Raw genomic sequence first — 20,780 nt, 5'->3', positions numbered from 1 at the left:
TCAGGAGGTGTTTACAACCTGAATGATTCACCGGAATCATCCCCACCTCCACGCTGGTTTTCGTTCCTGGAGGAGCTGTGGTCACCTCTGCTCCAGAGTTTCATACAGTCCCTGGCTCACAGTGTTACATTAAACCATTCATAAACTCAATACAATATGGTCCCCAAAGATATTGCATGCAGCTGCCGTACTGTATCTATCACAGCTAGCTCGGCTGTAAGCTGTACTGACATTTGGTGTGTTGTAGCTTCTTCCTCACGTCTGCATCAGCCTGGGATGGAAGTGATAATTGAAGAATGGGAATACAATGGGCCTCAATCTTGCCGTGGAGGCAAAAGGAGAGTTCATTGTCCATGGCCCGTTCAATCCCTGGCCTCTTGGATGAGACTGTCAGCAAGGGGTCCAACCGTTGCCAGTTTCAATAGTGTTTTTAGCTCTATGGATACCGTTCAACTGGGAAGAGAACTGAGACCCACCAAACTCGTTTCACTGGCCTGTTTTGTAGAAGCTCTGGGTCACTGATAACTTTGAGCTGGATTTGGACCAGTGATCTAGAGGTGAAAGTCACTGCAACACAGTTCCTCAGGCTCCAGGGTAACTTCATGTTTAATAAATGCCGATTTCAGTGTTCCTCCCTGACATTGCTTGGCATTAGCCCATGACTGTGCACAAGTCAGCAGTAGAATCGCTTGAGCTTTGGAATGATTGCCGTCGTACGAACGACTGCTAAAACTGCAGCTGCCCAGCTCCGGAACGCCTACAAGTGCCCCCCCCACGGACACTTCTTCCAGGGGGTTTGTAAGCCCCCATCTCTCTCAGCTTCCGCTGCCCCAAGAAGAGTTAACAAAATAGCTGGTAGCAAATATTCATTAAAAATTCCAAACAGAAAGCGTAAGTCTAAGGAGAAAATGAAATGCCACTGGTCCATTACTTTGCTCTTCATTGCGAGCCCACTGGTTGTTTAGGGACTAATACTCCTCTTCTGCCATTTTCGTACTAGGTTAACTCCATGGACTTCAATAGAGTAAGACCTGACTTACCCTGTTGTAAGTGAGATCAGGACCAGACCCTTAGGTTGTAAGCTGTCTTAGACAGGAACCTTGTCTTCTTGCTGACTGAAAAGCAACTAGCATAGGGTTGTACTAGGTTAATAATGCACTTAATTTGCCCATACTCCATTGATAAATGTCTTCATTTTTCTCAAATGGACAGCAGTAACTACTACTATCTGCTCTGCCCCATTGCTAATTTTTGCCACAACAACCAACCCCTCATGCTAATGGAGGAGTCTGACTGAACCCCATTAAGGTATTGGCTTTTCCAGGCCTTTCATCCACGAATCAATCCCGTGTTATTTCAGCTAGTCCATCTTAAGCTTGTCCCATCTGCATTAGCAAATTTTGAAGGCAAGAATTTCTTTGGCAATAGGGAAGGGAGAAGGAGGCCATGGGAAGCGAATTCATTAGGCTTGCTTAATATTGGGATCTCCCAACGTCTCACTGAACCTGTCAGAAAATTAAACATCCCTGGATTCTTCTGTGGTCTCTGGGTTGCCTGCCAGTGTCTGATGATAACAGTTAATAGAGTGTGCTCACTGCTCCGGGCTGTCACGGAACTGGCAGCCGGCGTGAGCAGGATTTCTGTGCTGCTTTTCATTCTAAGCAGCTGGGCTCTTGTAACTGATGGACAGTAACCCAGTTTCAATGAGCAAAAGAAGGCGCATGTGGATTTGAAACACATACAGAACGATTGGGAATAACTGACACACACCAAAATGCATGATTTGCTAGGGCAGGGCAGAGCGGAGACTGGCGCCTTTGTACTTGGATGGCCTGTATCAGTATATCATGGTGCCCCAAATTAAAAATAAACCCCAAAGAGCTTTGCACTCCGCTGGAGATAATGGAATTACATGTGATTGCTGGTTTCAGTTTTGTCATTTTGGTTGGAAAAGGCTCCACTCAGGGGCTTTTCAAGAGTGGAGGGTAGGAGGCTGGATGGCGCAAGAGACTGGTGATAAGATGTGGAGGTTTATAGTGCTGTGTCTCTGGCTTGGATCCAGCTTAGGTGAGGTAAGTGACAGAACAGCATTACCATTGGCAGATGGGTGGCTTGTGTGCAAAGAATTGGTGAGGGGGAGGTGACTCAGCCTGGCTCTTAGCACAGGTGACTCTGCCAGCACAGCCTGGTACTGCATGGCAGCCTTGTTCGTGACCTCCCCAGAGAGGTGGAGAATTGAATGGGCCAGGGTGCCTTGTGGATCTCCTCCCCTCTAGCAGAGGTCCCTCTGAGGCCAATGTTGGGGTAGATTGCACTGCTGCTGTCTGCACAGAGCCCGGCCTGGCAGAGAGAAGTGCAGTCTCTAGGACTATCAAGCTGGCCTCTTTCCTGAGTGCCAAATTCAATTACAACACGTTTAAAAATGTAGACTGTCTCCAGACTGACACCTTCACTCCGTGTGTGCGTGGGCAGGTGGATGCCCTGGGGATGGGGAGCCGCGTGTTTGGGCATACACGTTTTCTGCACACCTTGAATCGCATGAGATGAAACAGTGTCTTGCTCAGGAGGTGTTCCGCGAAGCGGTTGCTGCTTGCTGCCCGTCAGATGCATTTTATTTACGCCCCCGCCGCCTGGAATACCATAGCTCGCCAAGTGAGAGCATTAAAAATCCATGGGAGGATAGAGGCAGGGCTCCCTGCATCGTCCAGCTTAAATCACCTCTCAAGCAACCCAGTGGCAGGGACCTATTTTAAGAACTCTGCTGGAGGCAGGTAAAGAGCAGACTTGTATTTCCTTTGTTAAAAGGGCAGCTGCTAGAAGGATTCCCTGTTTGGTTCGAGATTTCCAGAAAAACAGATTTCTCTCCTTTTCTGCTTCATCCCAGGGAAAGCAGTGAGAATTCCCTGGAAAGATGCCTCTGGTGAAGAGGAACATTGAACCTCGTCACCTGTGCCGTGGCGCTCTTCCTGATGGGGTGACCAGCGAGCTGGAATGTGTAACCAACAGCACTTTGGCTGCCATCATCAAGCAGCTGGGTAGCCTCAGTAAGTTGAAAACAGGAGGGCAAGTATGGACCTTCTGTGGGGTTCTTAAGCAGAGTGGTTGTTTGTTCATCATCTGCAAAAATCCTCACTTCAGGGCTTACTGGGTCAGAATGTCAGCTGGTGTGAATGGGCTCCAGGTCTATGAGTGTGAAATCTCAGGGAGATTAGAGAGGCTGCAAAAACAGAAACCCCAATAATAATAATGGGAGATTTCAACTATCCTATATTGATTGGGAACATATCACCTCAGGATGGGATGCAGAGATAAAATTTCTAGACCTCATTAATGACTGCTGCTTGGAGCAGCTAGTCCTAGAACCAGCAAGGAGAGAGGCAATTCTTGATTTAGTCCTAAGTGGTGCACAGGATCTGGTCCAAGAGGGGAATTATAGTTGAACTGCTCAGCAATAGCCACCATAATGTGATTTCATTTAACATCCTTATGGGGGAGAAATATCATAGAAACTTATCACAGTGGCATTTAACTTCATGCCAATTTTTTTAAAAAGGCTCTAGAGGGGATCTGGCAATTACAGGCTGGTAAGTTTAATTTCAATACCAGGCAAATTGGCTGAAACTATAGCAAAGAACAGAATTATCAGACATATGCATGAACACAATATGTTGGGGAAGAGTCAACATGACTGTCAAAGGGAAATTATGTTTCACCAGTCTATTAGAATTCTTTGAGGGGGACAACAAACTTGTGAACAGGGGTGATCCAGTGGATATAGTGTATTTGGACTTTCAGAAAGACTTTGACAAAGTACCACACGAAAAGCTCTTCAGCAAACTAAGCAGCCATGGGATAAGAGGGAAGGTCCTCTCATGGATCAGTAACTGGTTAAAAAACAGGAAACAAAGGGTAGAAATAAGTGGTCAGTTTTCACAATGGAGTCAGATAAATAGCAGGGTCCCCCAAGGATCTGTACTGGGACTAGTGTTTAACATACTCATAAATTATCTAGAAAAAGGTGTAAACAATGAGGTGGCAAAGCTTGCAAATGATACAACATTACTCAAGATAATTAAGTTAAAAGCTAACTGTGAAGAGTTACAAAGGGATCTCATATAACTGAGTGACTCAGCAAGAAAATGGCAGATGAAATTCACTGTTAATAAACACAAAGTAATGCACATAATCCCGACTATACATACAAAATGATGGAGTCTAAATCAGCTGTTACCAATCAAGAAAGAGATCTTGAACTCATCATGGATAGTTCTCTAAAAACATCCACTCAATGTGCAGTGGCAGTCAAAAAAGCGAACAATGTTAGAAGCCATTAGGAAAGGGGTAAGACAATAAATATCAAATGCCATGATATAAATCCATGGTCCGCCCACACCTTGAATACTGCATGCAATTCTGGTATCCCCATCTCAAAAATAATATAGAATAGTTTTTTTTTATTTAGAGAAAGTTTTGCAGGCCCTGAAACTTAAATTGGGGAGTCTAAACTAAGTTGGAAGTGATTATTATATACAGTACTTGAAACATAGATTGAAGAATTAAATATACCTCTTGCTACGGAAATAATGTAAATGAATAATCTGCAATGTCCCCTATGCAGAGCTGTTTTCTCACTGTAGTGATTACATTTTTTTTTCACATGTATTATTATTAATAGACCCTAGAAGTCCCAAATGAGATCAGGGCCACATTGAGCTGGGCATTGCCAAACATGTAATAAGAGACAGTCCCTGCCCCCACAGAGTTTACATTCTAAACAGACAAGACATACAAAGTGTGGGAGGGGAACGAGAAGCCCAGAGAGATTAAGTGACTTGCCCAGGATCACACAGCAGGTCAGTAGCAGAGCTGACGATAGACTCCAGGGACCTAAACACTAGAGCACACTGCCTTTTGTGGAGCATGTTGAAAGGGACCGTATATTTTAGGAGATCGGAAAGGGGATTCTGGAAGCTTTTACCTCCACTGTCAAAGGTTGAATTTGACCCAGATTGGCACTCATGCTGTTAATGGGTAATCACTTGTCTCTGCTAGATTAGTTTGGGGATATCTTTGCAGTTATTAATATGTATCCAGCTTGTAAAAGGCTCTAATTCTCTCCCCTCCCCCCGCACCTTCCCCAGAGGCAGTTTCAGCAGAGAGGCTGAGGAGAGAAAGGGGTGTGGAGGATGAACCTGCCTCTTGCCTACAGATGAACTTCCTTTGGGGCAGTGGTGAGGGTGGTATGGGAAAACCTGCCCTGCTCTACCCGTGCTGTGCTTATGTAGTGGATAAACAGTGACCTACTCTCTCTCCACGCTGTCACTCTGGTATCTTCCATCTGCATTAAATTCACTTTTATTTTTTAAAAATCCCAAATGTTTTCTGAGCTTCTTAGAGTACAACAGTTGATAATAGTGGGCCACATGCAGGGACAACACACACACACATGACAATCCCCATGGTCTACTCATCACAAAGAATGGAAATAAATTAAACCAAGACTGGCTGAGTTGCTCTGCAACTGGATCAAATCAGAAAGCTACAAAGCACAGAGTTCCCTGTTACTGAAGATGTCTATCTGCATGAAAAGCTCCTTGATCCTGAATCTGTGGGGATCGCTTGCTAGAGGTAGCTGGAAAAAAAATCAGCTCAGAACTGTCAACCTAAAGGCACCACATTTAAAACTATATTATTTCTCAAAAGGAGAGAGAGGGAGAGATCAGTCCAATTAAGTCATGTACCAGGGTTGAATTAATATGATTCTCACCTGCAGGTGTCAGTAGAGCTTTGATAAACATTGTGATGGTTAGACCTTTCCCACGTTAAAACACTTAACATGGAAATGTGATGAACTGTGAAATAATATAAGCAGCCTTAATTCAGAGTCTTTCAGCTGCATCAAAATGAATAGTGGATTTTTTTCTTCTAAGCAGTTGAGTCAGCCCTAGTACAGTTTTTGCTCATTCAAGATTGAATTCTTTCAGGACAGTTTAATTTGAATAGATGTTATTAAACTCCATATGGACTGGGAACAATACTGATCTCAATAGTCTGAGAGGTCACTAACAGGGCAGTTATAGTGAACACACACACAAGTTAATCCCTGGATTTGGCTATACCATTTCAGTCTGTATGCTCTCTAATAGGAGTCAGTCTGGTCCAAAGGCTAGAGCACTGGATGGGGACTGAGGAGACCTAGCTTTGATTCATAGTCCTCCCCACTGACCTGCTGTGGAACCCTGTGAAGCTGCTTCTTGTTCCAGTTTCCCCTCTCCCACCTTTGTGGTGTCTGTTTCGATTGTAAGCTCTCTGTGGGAGGGGCTGTCTTGCTGGTATGTGTGTGTACGGTGCCTGGTGCAACAGAACCCTGATCATGTTTAGGGTCTCTAGATTTCCTGCTCCCCCTATGGCTCTGTTCTGCAAGGCGCTGGCTTGTCCCCAGCCCATGAAGGGCTCACTGCCCATGCCCAGAGATACTTTCCAGGCACAGTTTTATTTTCTAAACATAGTCAAAACACAAAAGCAGTGTCTCTCAGCCCACCATGGACTGCAGCTGCCAGAGGGTTTTCCCCTTTGCCTCTCAGTGCCTCCTGCAGGATTCTTTCTGGCCCTTTTCACAGAGCACTGTCTCCCAGGGCTTTCTCCCACGAGACCCTTTTCCCCCCAGCAGGTTCCCACTGCCTCTCCTCCCAGTGACTGTGGCAGTCACAGCCGTACCCCATTCCTTACTGGCAGCCTGGCTCTTTATAGCCCTAGGTGCTGCCCCATCCTTTTAAATAGCTAAACTGGGAGCACCTGTTCTGGGACAGGGTTTGAAGGGGCCAAGCACTCGCTGACAGTGACAAAATGGCCATTTTCCGCATTCAGAAACATGCACAAATATTGATGTTAAAGCCACTTAGAATGAGGGTGCTGCAGAGAACCTGTGCTCTTGGTTATATAATGACAGGTTTCAGAGTAGCAGCCGTGTTAGTCTGTATCCGCAAAAAGAACAGGAGGACTTGTGGCACCTTAGAGACTAACACATTTATTAGCGCATAAGCTTTCGTGGGCTACACTTCATCGGATGCATAGAATGGAACATATCGTAAGATATATATATACATACAGATAAGTTGGAAGTTGCCATACAAACTATGAGAGGCTAATTAGTTATGATGATTAGTTAATCTTAACTAATTAGCCTCTCACAGTTTGTATGGTAATGTCCAACTTATCTGTATGTATATATATATATATCTTACTATATGTTCCATTCTATGCATCCGATGAAGTGTAGCCCACGAAAGCTTATGCTCTAATAAATTTGTTAGTCTCTAAGGTGCCACAAGTCCTCCTGTTCCTTTTTCTTGGTTATATAGTGTAACAAATCCATGGCCACCCAAGATTTCACCGTTGTCTCTGGTGCTCACCATGGCTATTGAGACCTTCATGGCAATAGCAGGTGGTAGAAACAAGCTCCTGCTGGTTCAAAAGCAGAATTCTCCTTTGAGCTCAAGGAGAATATCTCCTTAGCAGACAGCAGTATGCTGCGGATGGCAGACCTCAGAGCAGCTCTGATTCTGTGCAGCCGAAGGCAGTGCTGTGCACAAACACATCAGCTCATTACAATATACACACTTAATACACTTGGCCAGTTATACAATTTAGACATGAAGATGGCAGTTAAAAGGAAATCCGTTCCATCAGGCGTATTCCTGTCTTTCATTATCACTTGCTTTGCCCACCAAAACCTTTTACTGCACACACAAAATATGGAAAGATTCTTGCAAACAAGCAGACCTGTAATGGCTGAGCATGAGGGCTGGAGACTTGTGTTCCCATCTTTTACATGTCTCCCAGGACCCCAGGAGGAATGCACTGCACATGCTTGTGGCTAGTTTGTGCAAACTGAAGGCTCCACAGATCTGCAGAAATAATGGCTGGGAATGCAGACTTATGTCATGGAAAACAATTGGGAAGGCCAGGCTTGTACTGGCTATGCCTGTCCTTTGTAGCGGAGTCCCCATGGGACAATCCTTACATTTGCCTCTCTCTATAACTAAATCATCCATCTCTCAGTTGAGCTGCCATGGTCACTCCCCTCTGCCTTTTGTTCTTTAAGGCAGACATGCTGAAGACATATTTGGAGAACTGTTCAATGAAGCCAATAGTTTCTATATGCGGATGAACTCCCTGCAGGAGAGGGTAGATCTTCTGGTGATCAAGGTCACTCAGCTGGACTCAACTGTGGAGGAAGGTAAGATGGGGCTGGCCGGCAGGAGTTGTCTTTGTTCATCTCTGTTGTGTTGGTTGTAGAATGTGGAGGTTGCAGCTGGAAGGAATTTCAGTGGTAACTTTGCTCTACTAAGATTTTACTAATATTTGGCCTGCTCCTTTCTCTCTCTCTCTCTGCCATGGAGAATCATTCCAAAGGATCAGGGGGCAGTATTAGCCTGCTAGCCTGGAAGTCATTTAAAAAAACCCTAATTCTTATTTCTGTTGAGATTGTGAATGCCCATGAACAGCCAAATTTAGAGGCAGTTTTGAGTGAGGAAGTTCCCCAAAAACCCTGGGAGGTTTAGAAACATGGAAATGGAGGAACTTAGCAACTGCCACACCATGCCAGTGCACTGTCTAGGCCAGTATCCTGTCATGAACCACTGCCAGATTCTTCAGAGGAAGGTGCAAGGAACCCTGCCGAAGTCAGCTACGCGCTAAAGTGCTCCTAGGGAACATGTCTTCCTAACCCCCTTAGCTGGAGGCCAGCTAATGCCGGAAAGCAGGAGGGTTTGTATCCTTTCCAGAACTCCTTTGTTTTAAATCCTTGCTCTTCTAACCCCAGATAACATAACTCACAGCACGTTAGCTGTTCTCAGCTGTTGGAGCAGCCCCTGGGGGCTATGGCAGCTGAGTGTAGGTTAGAGCAGCTCGGAGGGTTAAGGAAAGATTACCAATATGATCAGGACTATGGTGTATTCTCTGGCCCGTTCAAGTTACCGGGGTCTAAGTGGCAACAGGATTTGGCCTCTGACGTTGAATACTGGTTCCAGCTGGCTGGAAGTCATTCTGCGGGCTATGCCCGTTGCAACACACGTCCTTCCCTTGGAAATGTCACCGCGTGTTTCTTTAAGAAGATCTTCCCTGCGCTGTCTCAGAGGTAGCCCCGTGTAATGCCACAGTTGCTATGGTTATTTCTTCATTGAATCCCTGGAATGCAGGTAACTTATCAGTCATGTCTCAGTGCTTCTCATGGGCAGCCTTAGGTATCTGCTGATGCGGCCGAGAATTGCCCATCACCCGGGGTCACAGCGGCTACCCACCTGGACAAGGAGAATTGGGCAGTCTGTCACTGCCACTCCTTAACCCCTGCAGACAGAAGGCGGCGATTCCTGCCTTCCAGACCACCCCTCCCTCCTTGTGTGGCGTAGCTGCTGCCTTGGCAGCCCTCCATGCAAAATGTGTTAAGAGAAAATACCGCCGGCAAACATATGAACAGTTACCTTGTTTGGGAGCAGAGAGAGAGGCAATTATTTGATCAGCTCACTGCATGGGATTAGCCTGAGAGAGGAGCAGAGGATGGCGGGGAAGCAGGAAACCTGCCTAATTAATCAGTGTGACTGATGGACAGTCAGACATATGAAGAAGCACTACAAACATCCCAGTGGAGGCTAAAGACATGGGGATCTAGGCACTGGAGCACAGGCAACAGACCCTGGCACATAGGTACAGGAGTGCAGGCCGTAACACATACGGAGCCTTTCTCCTGCTAAACAAGCGCTCAGTGTGTCTGCAGATGAGAGCTGTGAGGGAAACGATTTTCCCATCCTAGGAAAATTTCTGAGATACTGAAAAAATATCCCCACCCCGAATCAGAGCGAGAAATCGTTCTCAAATCTTTTTACAGACTGAAAAGCTGAAAAAAATTTTTTGGCTCCAGTTAATCAAACTGTTTCATTTTGACAACTTTTAAACTTTTTTCCCAAACGTTTGTTTTAGTCAAAAAGAAGTGTTGAAACTAACCCTTTCCTGTGAAAAGTTTGGGTTTGATGAATCGACATTTGCTGATGTTAAAAAGCTTCATTGAAAAATTCCTGACCAGCTGTATTGCAGACACACACAGCCTGGCTAGAGAGCGGATTCAATGGATGTAGGTTGCTTCCTGGTCCGCTGAACAGGCTAGCAGACAGCCATGACTGTGCTGGGCTATTTGATGTGGGAACTTGATATCTTTTGAATACTGGGGAGAAGAAGGAGAGTGGCAAATGCTAACAGGTTCACAAAGCCAGAGTCCCAGCAAATAGCAGAGGGGGGCCAGTGCAATCTTTCTGATGAGGCATTAGGAGTTAGAGATGAACCACAAGCCCTCAAGTTTAGCCTGGATCAGAACTTCCACAAAGTTTCCGGGTGTTGAGATCTGGGGGGGTTGGTTCAGGCCCATCTCTAATAAAAATTGGCCAAGAATTCAAGACAGCCTGGTTGAATATAGTGCAGAGTAGGCAACACCACTGTTTGTAAAAGTGTCACGCTGCATGTGGCTGCAAAGGATGTTAGAAAATTAAAATTGGACTTATCATTGGGCTTAGCTTAGAAAAATTCCTCTGCACAAAATCCCATTGCACTCTGCCACGTCCCTTCGCTTTGTGACTTTTGGAGCAAAATTGCTCTGTTTTTCACCAATCAAAAGGTACCGCTGTTCCATGCAAAGGAGACTTAACCAGGGTCAAGAATCTGCCCCAGTAAATTTGCATGTGTATCTGACAGAGTCTGGCACACTCCCTCCATTAGAGACAGTTTGCCTTTCCTTGGACATTTAGCCTCTGTAACATCCAGTGCATTCATACAGCTCACACTGATGTGCAGAACTTCTTGCTTGCCTGACACAAATCCTGCCACGAGTGAAACTTCACCCAATGTAGGTCTCTTTCAATTCAGTGATGAAAACGTGCCCACTTCCCATCAAAGAAGGGAGGCCTGTCAGCAGAGCTGTCACAGCGTATGCCTGTGTGCAAGCTCAGAGTGGTTCCTTTTTTTGGCAAATTGCTGTTTTCCATCCGGTGGGAGCTCCTGCAGCACGACTCGTAGTGGAGTTGGCATCTCAGGCAGTCAGCAGGAAAGCTTTGGATGGCTCAAGTGGCTGTGCCGGAGGTTGGATTTCTGCCTCCCACTCTCCCCACACACAGCTCTGCCTCATTTGCCCACATGCAGGGAGGCCGGGGCAAATGCTCGCTGATCTAAAGGGCTGGATGGATTGTCATTGATTGCGGGGGAAATGCCAGAAATTCCGCTTGCTGCCATCGGAGAGGCTTTGATTTTAACAGTGAAATAACACAGAGGTGGAAATATTAATGCCTAGGCACCATTGGCATCCAAAGTGATCTGGGATGAGTCTCTAGTCTGCACAAATAAACTCAAATTGAACACGAGCCAACCTTTTAGTCTAGAGTATCAAAGTCTGGTTTATGTTTTGAATAGCTGTACATTTACACGCTGGGTATCGGGTGAGGCCGGCAAGCATGCAGCATGAGTGTTGGGCACAGGGGAAAACAGCAGGCATGCCATGTGAGTGCTGGATGCAGTGCACATGTTGGGCACAGGTGGGACTGGCAAACACACAATGTGAGCATTAGGGCTGGAGTGCTCAAATGCAAGGACACAGTGCGAATGGCGAGGGTGCGTTGTTAGTGCAGGGTGCAGAGAGAAAAGGCCGGCACCTGGCTCAGGAGTTGTGTTGAGAATGCAAAGAGCAGGCCCCCAGCCTTTCCCCTGGCACATGAAGGTTTCTTTCTTGTGTGGTCACAGTTTCACTTCAAGATATCAACATGCGGAAAGCATTCAAGAGCTCAACGGTGCAGAACCAGCAGGTGGTCTCTCGGAACTCCATCCCTAACCCCGTGATGGAGATGTACCAGCGGTGTGACAAGCCGCCACCGCTCAACATCCTCACGGCATACAGGTAGGGCATGTGGGGGCTGGGCCTGAGCAACATGCCTCATGCCCACTCTGTGACCACGGTGTACGGTTCAACATAGACCAAACAATCCCTAGCCGAGCCAAACCTACTCTGGAAGAGATTGTTTCCTATCAGATTGGAAGGATCCACTTCTGATCAGCCTTACACCAGTTTTACTCGAATGTAACTCCATTGCCTTTGGTGGTGTTACTTCTGATTTACATCAGCATTAGCTAGCTCAGAATCAGGCCCCTTATCTCTTTGCTTGTACACTTTGTTCATGCTGCTGTATGGGGCTTCCTCTGGAAGTCCATTGTTGCCCTTGTCCTCAAGTGCTGCGCTGGAGTCAGCCTGAAGTCACAGTTGTTTTGAGCGGTGTTACTGGGTGGTTACAGGAGAATATTGGTCCACTGTTTGGTGATGGTTCAGAAATGATGCTCTTTTCCCGGCTGTTCAGCTTTCTCGGCATTGCAGGTACCACGATCGCATCTCTCGTACAAGACAACCGAAACCACCCAGAGTTTATTTAATACAGCCAATAATACTCTGTACTTGCACAGTGCAGATCCTCCAATGACAAATGTGATGCGAGAAAGCGTCACTGATCACTAACAGTTTGAAGCTAAATATGGCCTGGATCATCTAAAAAGGCAGGAACCCAAACCCCACCCTCATGTATCTCTAGGGGGTGGGAGGGAGTTGTAACATATGGGAGCTTCTTTGGAAAATTAGAGGGTCTCCTGGAATTCTATATCAGCCTGTATGTCAAACAGGCCTTAATAAACCACTGACTTTGAAGCCAATAGTATTTTCCATTTTTTAGCAATTACTTGAGTGTCCTCTGTGCCAAATCCTTAATGATCTATGTTGTGGTGAGAGGGGAATGGGAGGAGAGTGGGATAGGGGATGGGGATGGAACAGTGAGGGGATGGAAGGCGGCAGCTAGAGAGAAGAGAATAGGCAACTGTAGGCTGAAGCAAAGAGGTGTCTTGCCACCAACCAGCGGAGCTCGTTGGGGTTCATTTCCCAAGTGCTGGGCTCATTAACGTGCCTTTGTTTTTAGGCATTAAGTTATTAATAATATTTCATCCTGTTGCTGAGAATTTCCTCTACCCCTCCCCAACTCTGCTGTGATCATTTCAGGGATGACAAGAAAGATGGCCTCAAATTCTACACCGACCCTTCATATTTCTTCAACCTGTGGAAGGAGAAGATGCTGCAAGCGACTGAGGACAAGAGAAAGGAGAAACGCCGGCAGAAGGTAAAGGCATCAGAGAAAGCTCTGAATCAGGCCTAAGATGAGGCTGGTCTGGACTTAGTTTGATAGTCTGATACGTTCTGGTTATAGTGTCCTTCTGAAATGGGAGCAGTATCTCTTGCTCTTTCTGCCATTTCTAAGGTGCCCTTCACCGTACTATCATCCTCAAACTCATGTCCAGTCAATGCTGCTCTGGTGGTAGTCACTTGTGAAGGAGGCCTGCTAGGTTCCCACCCTATCACCTGAACAGGCTACTGCCCAAGGAGCCCTGGGTGGAGCTTGGGTATTCTTACCTCATGTGTGCCAGTCACCAGTTGTGAGGTTTTTACATTCAGGAAACATACAGATCTCCTAATGTCCAGACCAGCAATAAAAGAATCACAAGACAGTCTAGTGTCCATGAATTTCTGGTTTGTTGCTTGCTCTGGTTTGGGGAGTCATATGACACTGAAACCTTTGGAAAACAAATCCCTCTTGGCTATTTTTGACATTATGCTACCTTGATTGAAGTCCCCTATATGCCCCTTAGCTATAAGGCATTCAAGGGATTGGCCCCTGAGAATAGAAATATAAAGGAAATCTGGAGTTTCAGTGGTAGGTAAAGGATACCCCATTGCTTTTCTTTTTAAAGAGCCCAGGGACAGAAAAGCAGGTCTTAAAATAGAAGCAAGCCCCACATGTGGTCAGAGAACATGTTTAAGGCCTGGGTTGAAAAGAAACAGGCTTATCCCATAAGCACCAGTGGATGCTGCTGGACCTTGTCTTGTCCTGTTTGCTTTGGCTAATGCCTATTCTGATGGAAGATGTCAGAGCAATGGGTGTGGGAATGGCCCACTGGAATCCAAAGGCTCACATGGGCTATGCAACAAAGGGCAATTGGCATGAGCTTGAGATTCACCCTGACGCTATTACCTCCATCAAGTGTGACTGCGGACTTGAATTTCCATGTTCTCATAGACTCATAGACATTAAGGTCAGAAGGGACCATCATGGTCATCTAGTCTGACTTCCTGCACATTGCAGGCCACAGAACTTCACCCACTTCTAACCTCTGGCTGAGTTACTGATGTCCTCACTGTTCTCTGGGTTGTCAGTAGTTTGGCTCAGGCTTCCAAATCTACATGGAAATCATATGGAAAGTCTCTGGAATGTATTCCAGACGCCAATGATTCTATCCCAGCTTTCACAGCTAACTGTACCAGTTTAGAAGGTGAAGACACTGGCTGAACTTGCCGGTGCTCACAGCCTTCCATTCCATTGTACATGCTCTGGGCTGCTCCAGAACCAGCCTTGTGATTGCTATTGGTGTTTAGATCAGCACAACCTTATTAAGTAGTTGAATGAAAAACAGGCAGTGGTGGTGCACCAGGACTCATCATTACAGGAGGGAAAGGGAGTGTGGAGGGGAAGTGCTAACAATATGTCCTAGTGGTTGGGACTCAGGATCTAAAATAATATATCCTGAGAATTCCAGGATTGTTTGGTATCCCTGTTACCCTTATATACATAACCTAAAATCCTTACTTGAAGTCAAGCTCAAACAAACATTGTGCTGTGTACAGTCAGCAGGCAGCCACCCTGCAGTCATGCTAACAGGACAGTGCTTATCTGCTTCCAGGAGCAGCGGTTAGTGGAAGATTCCACCCGGGAGGTGAAGAAAGTGAGAAAAGCCCGCAACCGGCGCCTGGAGTGGAACATGATGGCATATGATAAAGAATTCCGGCCCGATAACAGGTTCTCACCATCCCCATATCACATGGCCTCATCGGAAGGATCACTGTCCCCAGATAATAGGCAGGTTTTCTGTATTACACGCTTTATTGTTTTTCTTTGCTTTTCTTCACCTTTCTTTTTTCCTTTTCGATTTTCTGGGTGAATTGGTTCCTCATGGCAGTGAAGGACCCTTAGCGCTGGCTAGGAAGCAGGTTCAGGGAAGGCAGGCACTGTGCAAACTACTCCCACAGCCTGCTGCTTAGCACATGTACCTGCGTTCTGATGTGCAACACCCCTGCTAGGTTGGTCCTGCACCTGCCAAATCATGTCTAATTCCTCATTGGTTTTGCGATCTCTGTGTGGAGCTGAGATGAGACCAGAACATTTTCATTTGGGACCTAAGCTAGGATTTCCACCCAGCTGAGCTGAAAGACTAGTTCGTTAGCCTGAAAGGCTATTGCCGCCTCCCTACCCTCTGCTTGCACCATCCCAATACGGTCTTGCATGTTTGTATTTTGGTGGCTACACATCATGTCTCCTCGTGTTGATGCCTTGATCCCAAATGCCAATAGGTGCCATAATACTCCTCCCTGACCTGTCCTCACCTTGCCTTCCCTCCAGGCCCTCCATACAGGAATACAACCTTTGGTATTTTTGTGTGCAATAGATCTTATGCGTCAGATGCAGCTGATCACTCATACCCAGCCAGTCCTAACCACCCTGTGCAGCAATTAGCTCCAGCCTCACACCTGTCAACTGACAACAAAGAAATCATCCTGGTCGCTAACCAGGCCCAGGAACATGTCTACAGGCCCTCAGCAGCAGGAAGCCGTCAGAACAGTCTCAACCGAGTCCAGCAGCCCCATGTGCCGCAGCATCCAGAGACTATATTGAATGGACCAAGACCTCAGATAGTCAAGGAGTATGGGTATGGATTTCAACCTGCTTTCCTTCATCCAGTGACCTGTTTCTCCCTTTAAATGAGTTTCGTGCTTTGGAAAGGTGCCCGGTTGACAGCCATAGAAAGTGAGGTCCTCTGTCCACAGAACAAGTAAGCGATAGGCAGCAACTGTCCCGTAGATGGTCCTTCTGTAAGTGTCCCTTACCATTCATGAGGTGAGAGATGGTAGTTCAGTCTCCATGGCCCATTCATCCCTTTAGTCATGTGATCAGCCTGCCAACAAGAACATCAGTTGGTGCCATCTGTGAGGGTGCTTTGTGAGAGGGCAACACCTGTTGATCAGGAACTGCACTCAGAAAACACCATCTCCTTTCACATCATGCCACAGTGATGACTAGACCAGTACAAGACTGGTCCAAATTCAATCCAGTAACCTCGATATGTAAAGATCCCTATCCTAGTCCCAACTCTCTGACTCATCCAGCCTTCCTCTTGCTACTAGCCTTTACTGTCACCCAAAGATAAACTGCTGTCAAAAAAGTCATAATCAAGCTCAGATTCTGCCCTCTGTCATCCCGTGGAACCCTGTACATGGTTCTATTTGAGGGCAGAATTTTGCTCGTGATGATTTCTGCCAATTAGAAGGTGGCAGGGGAGGGGAAATAATTTGTTCGGGACCTTGGATAGCTTCCAGTGAGCACTTGGCTTGGGGAGACCTTTCCTATTCTGCAAGCATTCTCTTTCTGTTTTTCAGTGCCCTCCAAGTTCATAATCCCATGGGAGCTCTTACTCCAGAGTCACAAGCAAAACAAAAGACTAAAAAAATAATTCAATCCATTCATTTGAGATGGTCCTTTAAAGAGGCCATTTGGGTTCTAAACTCAATTCTCTTCCTGGGTATGTCTGCACTGCAATAAAAGACCCATGGCATGGGCAGCACTGGCCTGCATCAGTGGACTTGGGCTCACAGGGCTTGGGCTGTGGGCCTATAAAATGGCAGTGTAGATGTTTGGGCTGGAGCCCAGGCTCTGAGACCCCTTGAGACTCCAGCTCGAGCCTGAACGTCCTACACTGCTATAATAACGAGGTATCCTTGTGGCACCTTAGAGACTAACAAATTTATTTGGGCATAAGCTTTCGTGGGTTAGAACCCACTTCATCAGATGCACTGCTATGTTTAGCCCTATAGCCTGAGCCCCACAAGCCCAAGTCAGCTGACCCAAGTTCTGAGACTTGGTGCTGAGGGTTTTTTATTGCAGTGTGGATGTATCCTCTCTCTCTGTCTGGTCAGCTTCACCATCAAATAAAAGGATTTCAGTCTTCAAAGATCATTATGTATCCTGAGCCTAACAGGATCCTACAGATTGTCACACTGCTTCTTCTAATTCAGTATCACTTTGAATAGCTAAAGTGACCGATGCCAGAGGCTTCAGAGGAAGGTGTAATCTCCCCTGCACCCTCACAGAAATGAACCTAAATGCACAATTCTGTACAACGGGAGGGAGATTTCATCCTGACCCCAGCAGTCAGTCAGACCAGCCTTGACAGAGAATAATTTGTAGCCCCTTTAACTTTGTCTCAGCTGGTGTAATTGCGGATACTGTTCCTGGTATGATGCAGGGACTTAACCGGCTTTTGTGAATGAGTCTGAAGCACCTCACTGCCACTATGTTACCTGCCCCTTTGGCATCTGCAAGGCAAAGACATTTTCCAAACAATAAGTTAACAATATATTTTCTTTTGGGTGGAACACTGATCTATCAGAGGCTGTGGACCCCTGTCACAGCGGTTCCCATTCAGAGGCACAATGTACTGACCTAAGGATGGGGATTGAGCCAGATCTCTGTATTCCCCTTACTTTTTGTACGTTTAAATGATCAGTCACTCAGTAGGACTTCAGCATATCCTTTCAAGGTGAAATACGGAGAACAGGTGTCCCCTGACCAGAGGGAACATAACCTTCCAGGCCATCTGAAGCCACGTTCACCAGCATCTCAGCTCTCACTCAAGATTTACAAGCTTCCCTCCCCACACTACTTTGCCTTACACCCTCCTTCAGTTGCTGTCCTGCCCCTGCCTCTGAGCATGTAAATCCCACGTGTTTTTACATACTCACTGAATGGCAAACTGGTCCAAGATACAGTATTTTACAGCTTATGCCCATTGTTTAATCAACTTCCATGGCCCAGAGACTTCCTTGGCAGTTACACCTGCTGGAACCAGGCCTGGAGTTGATCCGGTATATCCACTTACAGGGACTGAGTTCCCTGTCATTTTTGGTGTTTATGTCTTTTCGGGTGACACTTTAGAAAACTGTCTGCTTTTGTTACCAAAGTGGGTTTCTCTGAATATATAGGAATCATTTCAAATGCAGCCACTGCTGGGGTGGAACATGGGAACTGTTTACCAGCACATAGCTGAGCTGCACAATAGTTTAGGACAGGCATTGGAGATAAATGCCGTGCTCACTTTAAACTGCAGGGGGAATTGAGCTTGTGCATTTCCCAAAGCTGGAATTTATCTGGGATGTTTGGGTTGCCACTAGGTGACCCTGAGTGGCGGCTCCTTACATTATGGTTCATGTGTGGTATTTCTTTAGCAAGCATGGTTTCTGCTATTGCCATTGATTTGCTTTCTGTCCTTTAATTGTTGCAGTCCCCAGCAGATGCCCCTGGCAGAATACTTTGTGCCTCCTGCTCCTCCGCCCCCACCCCCTGTGATACCTTCTGCTCAGACTGCCTTCGACAGCCCCATTTCAGCACCTCCTGCCCTGGCGCCCAGCGCTGCAGCCTCTGTGGCTCACTCGTCATACGCACCTTCCCCGCCTCCGGCTCCACCCTGCCCATATTCTGCTTCCCCCCCTCAGACTGGCCCCATGGGGCCCCCCGTCGCACCTCCTCCACCTCCACCTGGTCCTCCAACAGTCGCTGCCTCGCCGGCTCACTCGGCGTCTTCCCCGGCGGCGGTGGTTGAACCTCGGAAACCTCAGATCCCTCTGATACCAATGAGCGATGCCAGGAGCGACCTGCTTGCTGCGATTCGGAGGGGTGAGTTATGGCCTGGGACACTGGCACTGACCAGCAGTGAGGGGGAGGGGTCTTGGCTCAGCAGAGATGGAGAGAGAAGGACATGTTGGGGATTCCAGCAGACACACATGCCCACGCACGCTAGAGGTCTGATCCAAAGCCCTTTGTAGTCAGTGCAAAGTCCCGCACTGGTTTCCATGATCTGGGATCAAGGCCCGCGTGTTCAGGGGACCTCTGAAGAAGATTTTGTTGCTAACGTTACCTGTAAACACTGAAGAGAGGGGAATTATTGATGGGGGGTTAGAAGAAGGAGAGATGGGATGAAACTGAGCAAAGGACCATTCAGTCTGGATATCAGGGGAAACATACTGCATGCAGCTTCCCAGGGGACGTGGTGGAAAGCCCCATCATTCAGGATGTTTAAAACCGGGATGCACAGAGCACAAGCAAATGCCCAATAGGGAACAAGCTTGCATTAGGCACCATGGAGAAAGCGGTGGACAGCATGATCTAACATGCCTTTTCCTTCTTCATTTCTGCGAACAACGCTGGGTTGAACAGTAGGGAGGGAGGCAGACAGGCAAGCTGTGGCTCTGGAGCCCCGTGGAGCCCACTGGTGGGCAGGCGGGTGGATTTTTACAGGTCCTCCTCTTTGCCAGATCCATAGAGGAGATGAGTCAGCTACAGCACCAGCTAGGGAGCAGTAGTTTAAGCTACAGCAGCCAATGCTTTTAGTTCTGAAGGTCCCTGGTTCACTCTTTGGGTGGCCATCACACATGCTTATATAGACAATGGGAGTAAGCTGCTCTTGCTGATCTTGGAGATTTTCCTTCCTCTCTACTGCAGGAATTCAACTCCGGAAAGTCCAGGAACAGTGGGAGCAGGAGGCGAAGAAGGAGCCAGTTGGCAATGATGTAGCCACTATCCTGTCCCGCAGGATTGCAGTGGAGTACAGCGAATCCGACGATGACTCGGAGCTGGACGACAATGAGTGGTCAGATTAAGAGAGCTCAGAATGCTGTGTTGGAGTGTACTCCCCCCTCCCTGCTTCTCCACAAGAAGGTGTGCATGGCTGGGCTTCCCTGAAAGCGAATGCTGACCGCCGTCAGCAGTTAGTGTGGCTTATTCAGGAGCTTTGCTTTTACACCATGTTGCATTGTTGAAAAAATGATGGCAGTGTTGTCAGTGGAGAGGGTGCATTGGTGGGACATGCTTTAAAAGCAGTAATAACAGCCATAGGCCCAGAATCTCGCCAGGTGTGGCTATGACACTTTAATAATGCTGAGAACACAATGAGGTGAGGATCAATGGAGTTACTCTGGATTTACACTAGGGTGGCGGCAATCACAAGCTGGCCCCATGCATGTGTTTGTAGAGAAACAAAACTGCAGAAACAGCACCGCTTATTTGGCCAGATGTTAATTTTATAATGAAAAGCTCCTGAAAAAGCATCCTGTTCCCATAGCAAATACAGCCACATGGTCTTAGGTGTCTAGAGATCACAATTCACTTGTTTGTATTTTCTGCAGGTGTTTAAAATTGTTGGGATTTGGACCATAGGAACCAGGGAAAAGCTCTGTTCGTTGCCCTGAAAGTTACATGCAGAAAGAGTCTGTTTTCCCTTTAAAGTAATGTCGTTAGCTTTGCGTTCTGACAGTCAGAAAGGAGAGTTCTCTGCTGTCTCCCAGTTTCACTTTTAAGAGCACATCCTGGGGTGGCACAGATGTTTGTGGCATGGTTATATTTCCCTCTCTGCACTCAGATTCCCTGGAGAAGAGCATGAACGGAAAGTTTAGTGTAAACCTGCTCTTCTCTTGCCATCAGCCAAGAAACAAAGCACTCATTACTGAGTAGAAAGGGATAAAGTCAGCTTAAAGAGAAAAGAACCTTGCAATAGATTTAAGTTGTCTAAGAAAGATTCTGAAGGCCTAGAAATAACTGGCTGACAGT

General features: G+C 46.8%; 1 protein-coding gene across 1 annotated transcript; it reads left to right on the top strand.

Annotated features, from left to right (window-relative positions):
- The first annotated feature begins 2,911 nt into the window (after positions 1-2,911).
- LOC144270357 (actin-binding protein WASF3-like) lies at positions 2,912-19,834 on the top strand. The gene is made up of 8 exons (XM_077826767.1): positions 2,912-3,044; positions 8,105-8,239; positions 11,782-11,935; positions 13,076-13,193; positions 14,809-14,984; positions 15,571-15,831; positions 18,460-18,851; positions 19,677-19,834. Exons 1-8 carry the CDS (start codon positions 2,912-2,914, stop codon positions 19,832-19,834), a joined length of 1,527 nt encoding a protein of 508 aa, XP_077682893.1.
- The last annotated feature ends 946 nt before the right edge of the window (positions 19,835-20,780 follow it).

The sequence above is a fragment of the Eretmochelys imbricata genome, chromosome 9, assembly GCF_965152235.1.
Source record: "Eretmochelys imbricata isolate rEreImb1 chromosome 9, rEreImb1.hap1, whole genome shotgun sequence".
In the NCBI taxonomy this organism is placed as follows: Eukaryota; Metazoa; Chordata; order Testudines; family Cheloniidae; genus Eretmochelys; species Eretmochelys imbricata.
Note: the sequence above shows the minus strand (reverse complement) of the source record. Positions and strands in the feature narration are given on the sequence as shown.

What these genes read in the sequence shown, in the direction of transcription:
- LOC144270357 (XM_077826767.1), top strand. Translation starts at nt 2,912, where the DNA reads ATGCCTCTGGTGAAGAGGAACATTGAACCTCGTCACCTGTGCCGTGGC. An exon ending in TCACTGTCCCCAGATAATAG is followed by an intron (nt 14,985 to 15,570) that starts GCAGGTTTTCTG and finishes TGTGTGCAATAG; the next exon opens with ATCTTATGCGTCAGATGCAG. An exon ending in GCTTGCTGCGATTCGGAGGG is followed by an intron (nt 18,852 to 19,676) that starts GTGAGTTATGGC and finishes TCTCTACTGCAG; the next exon opens with GAATTCAACTCCGGAAAGTC.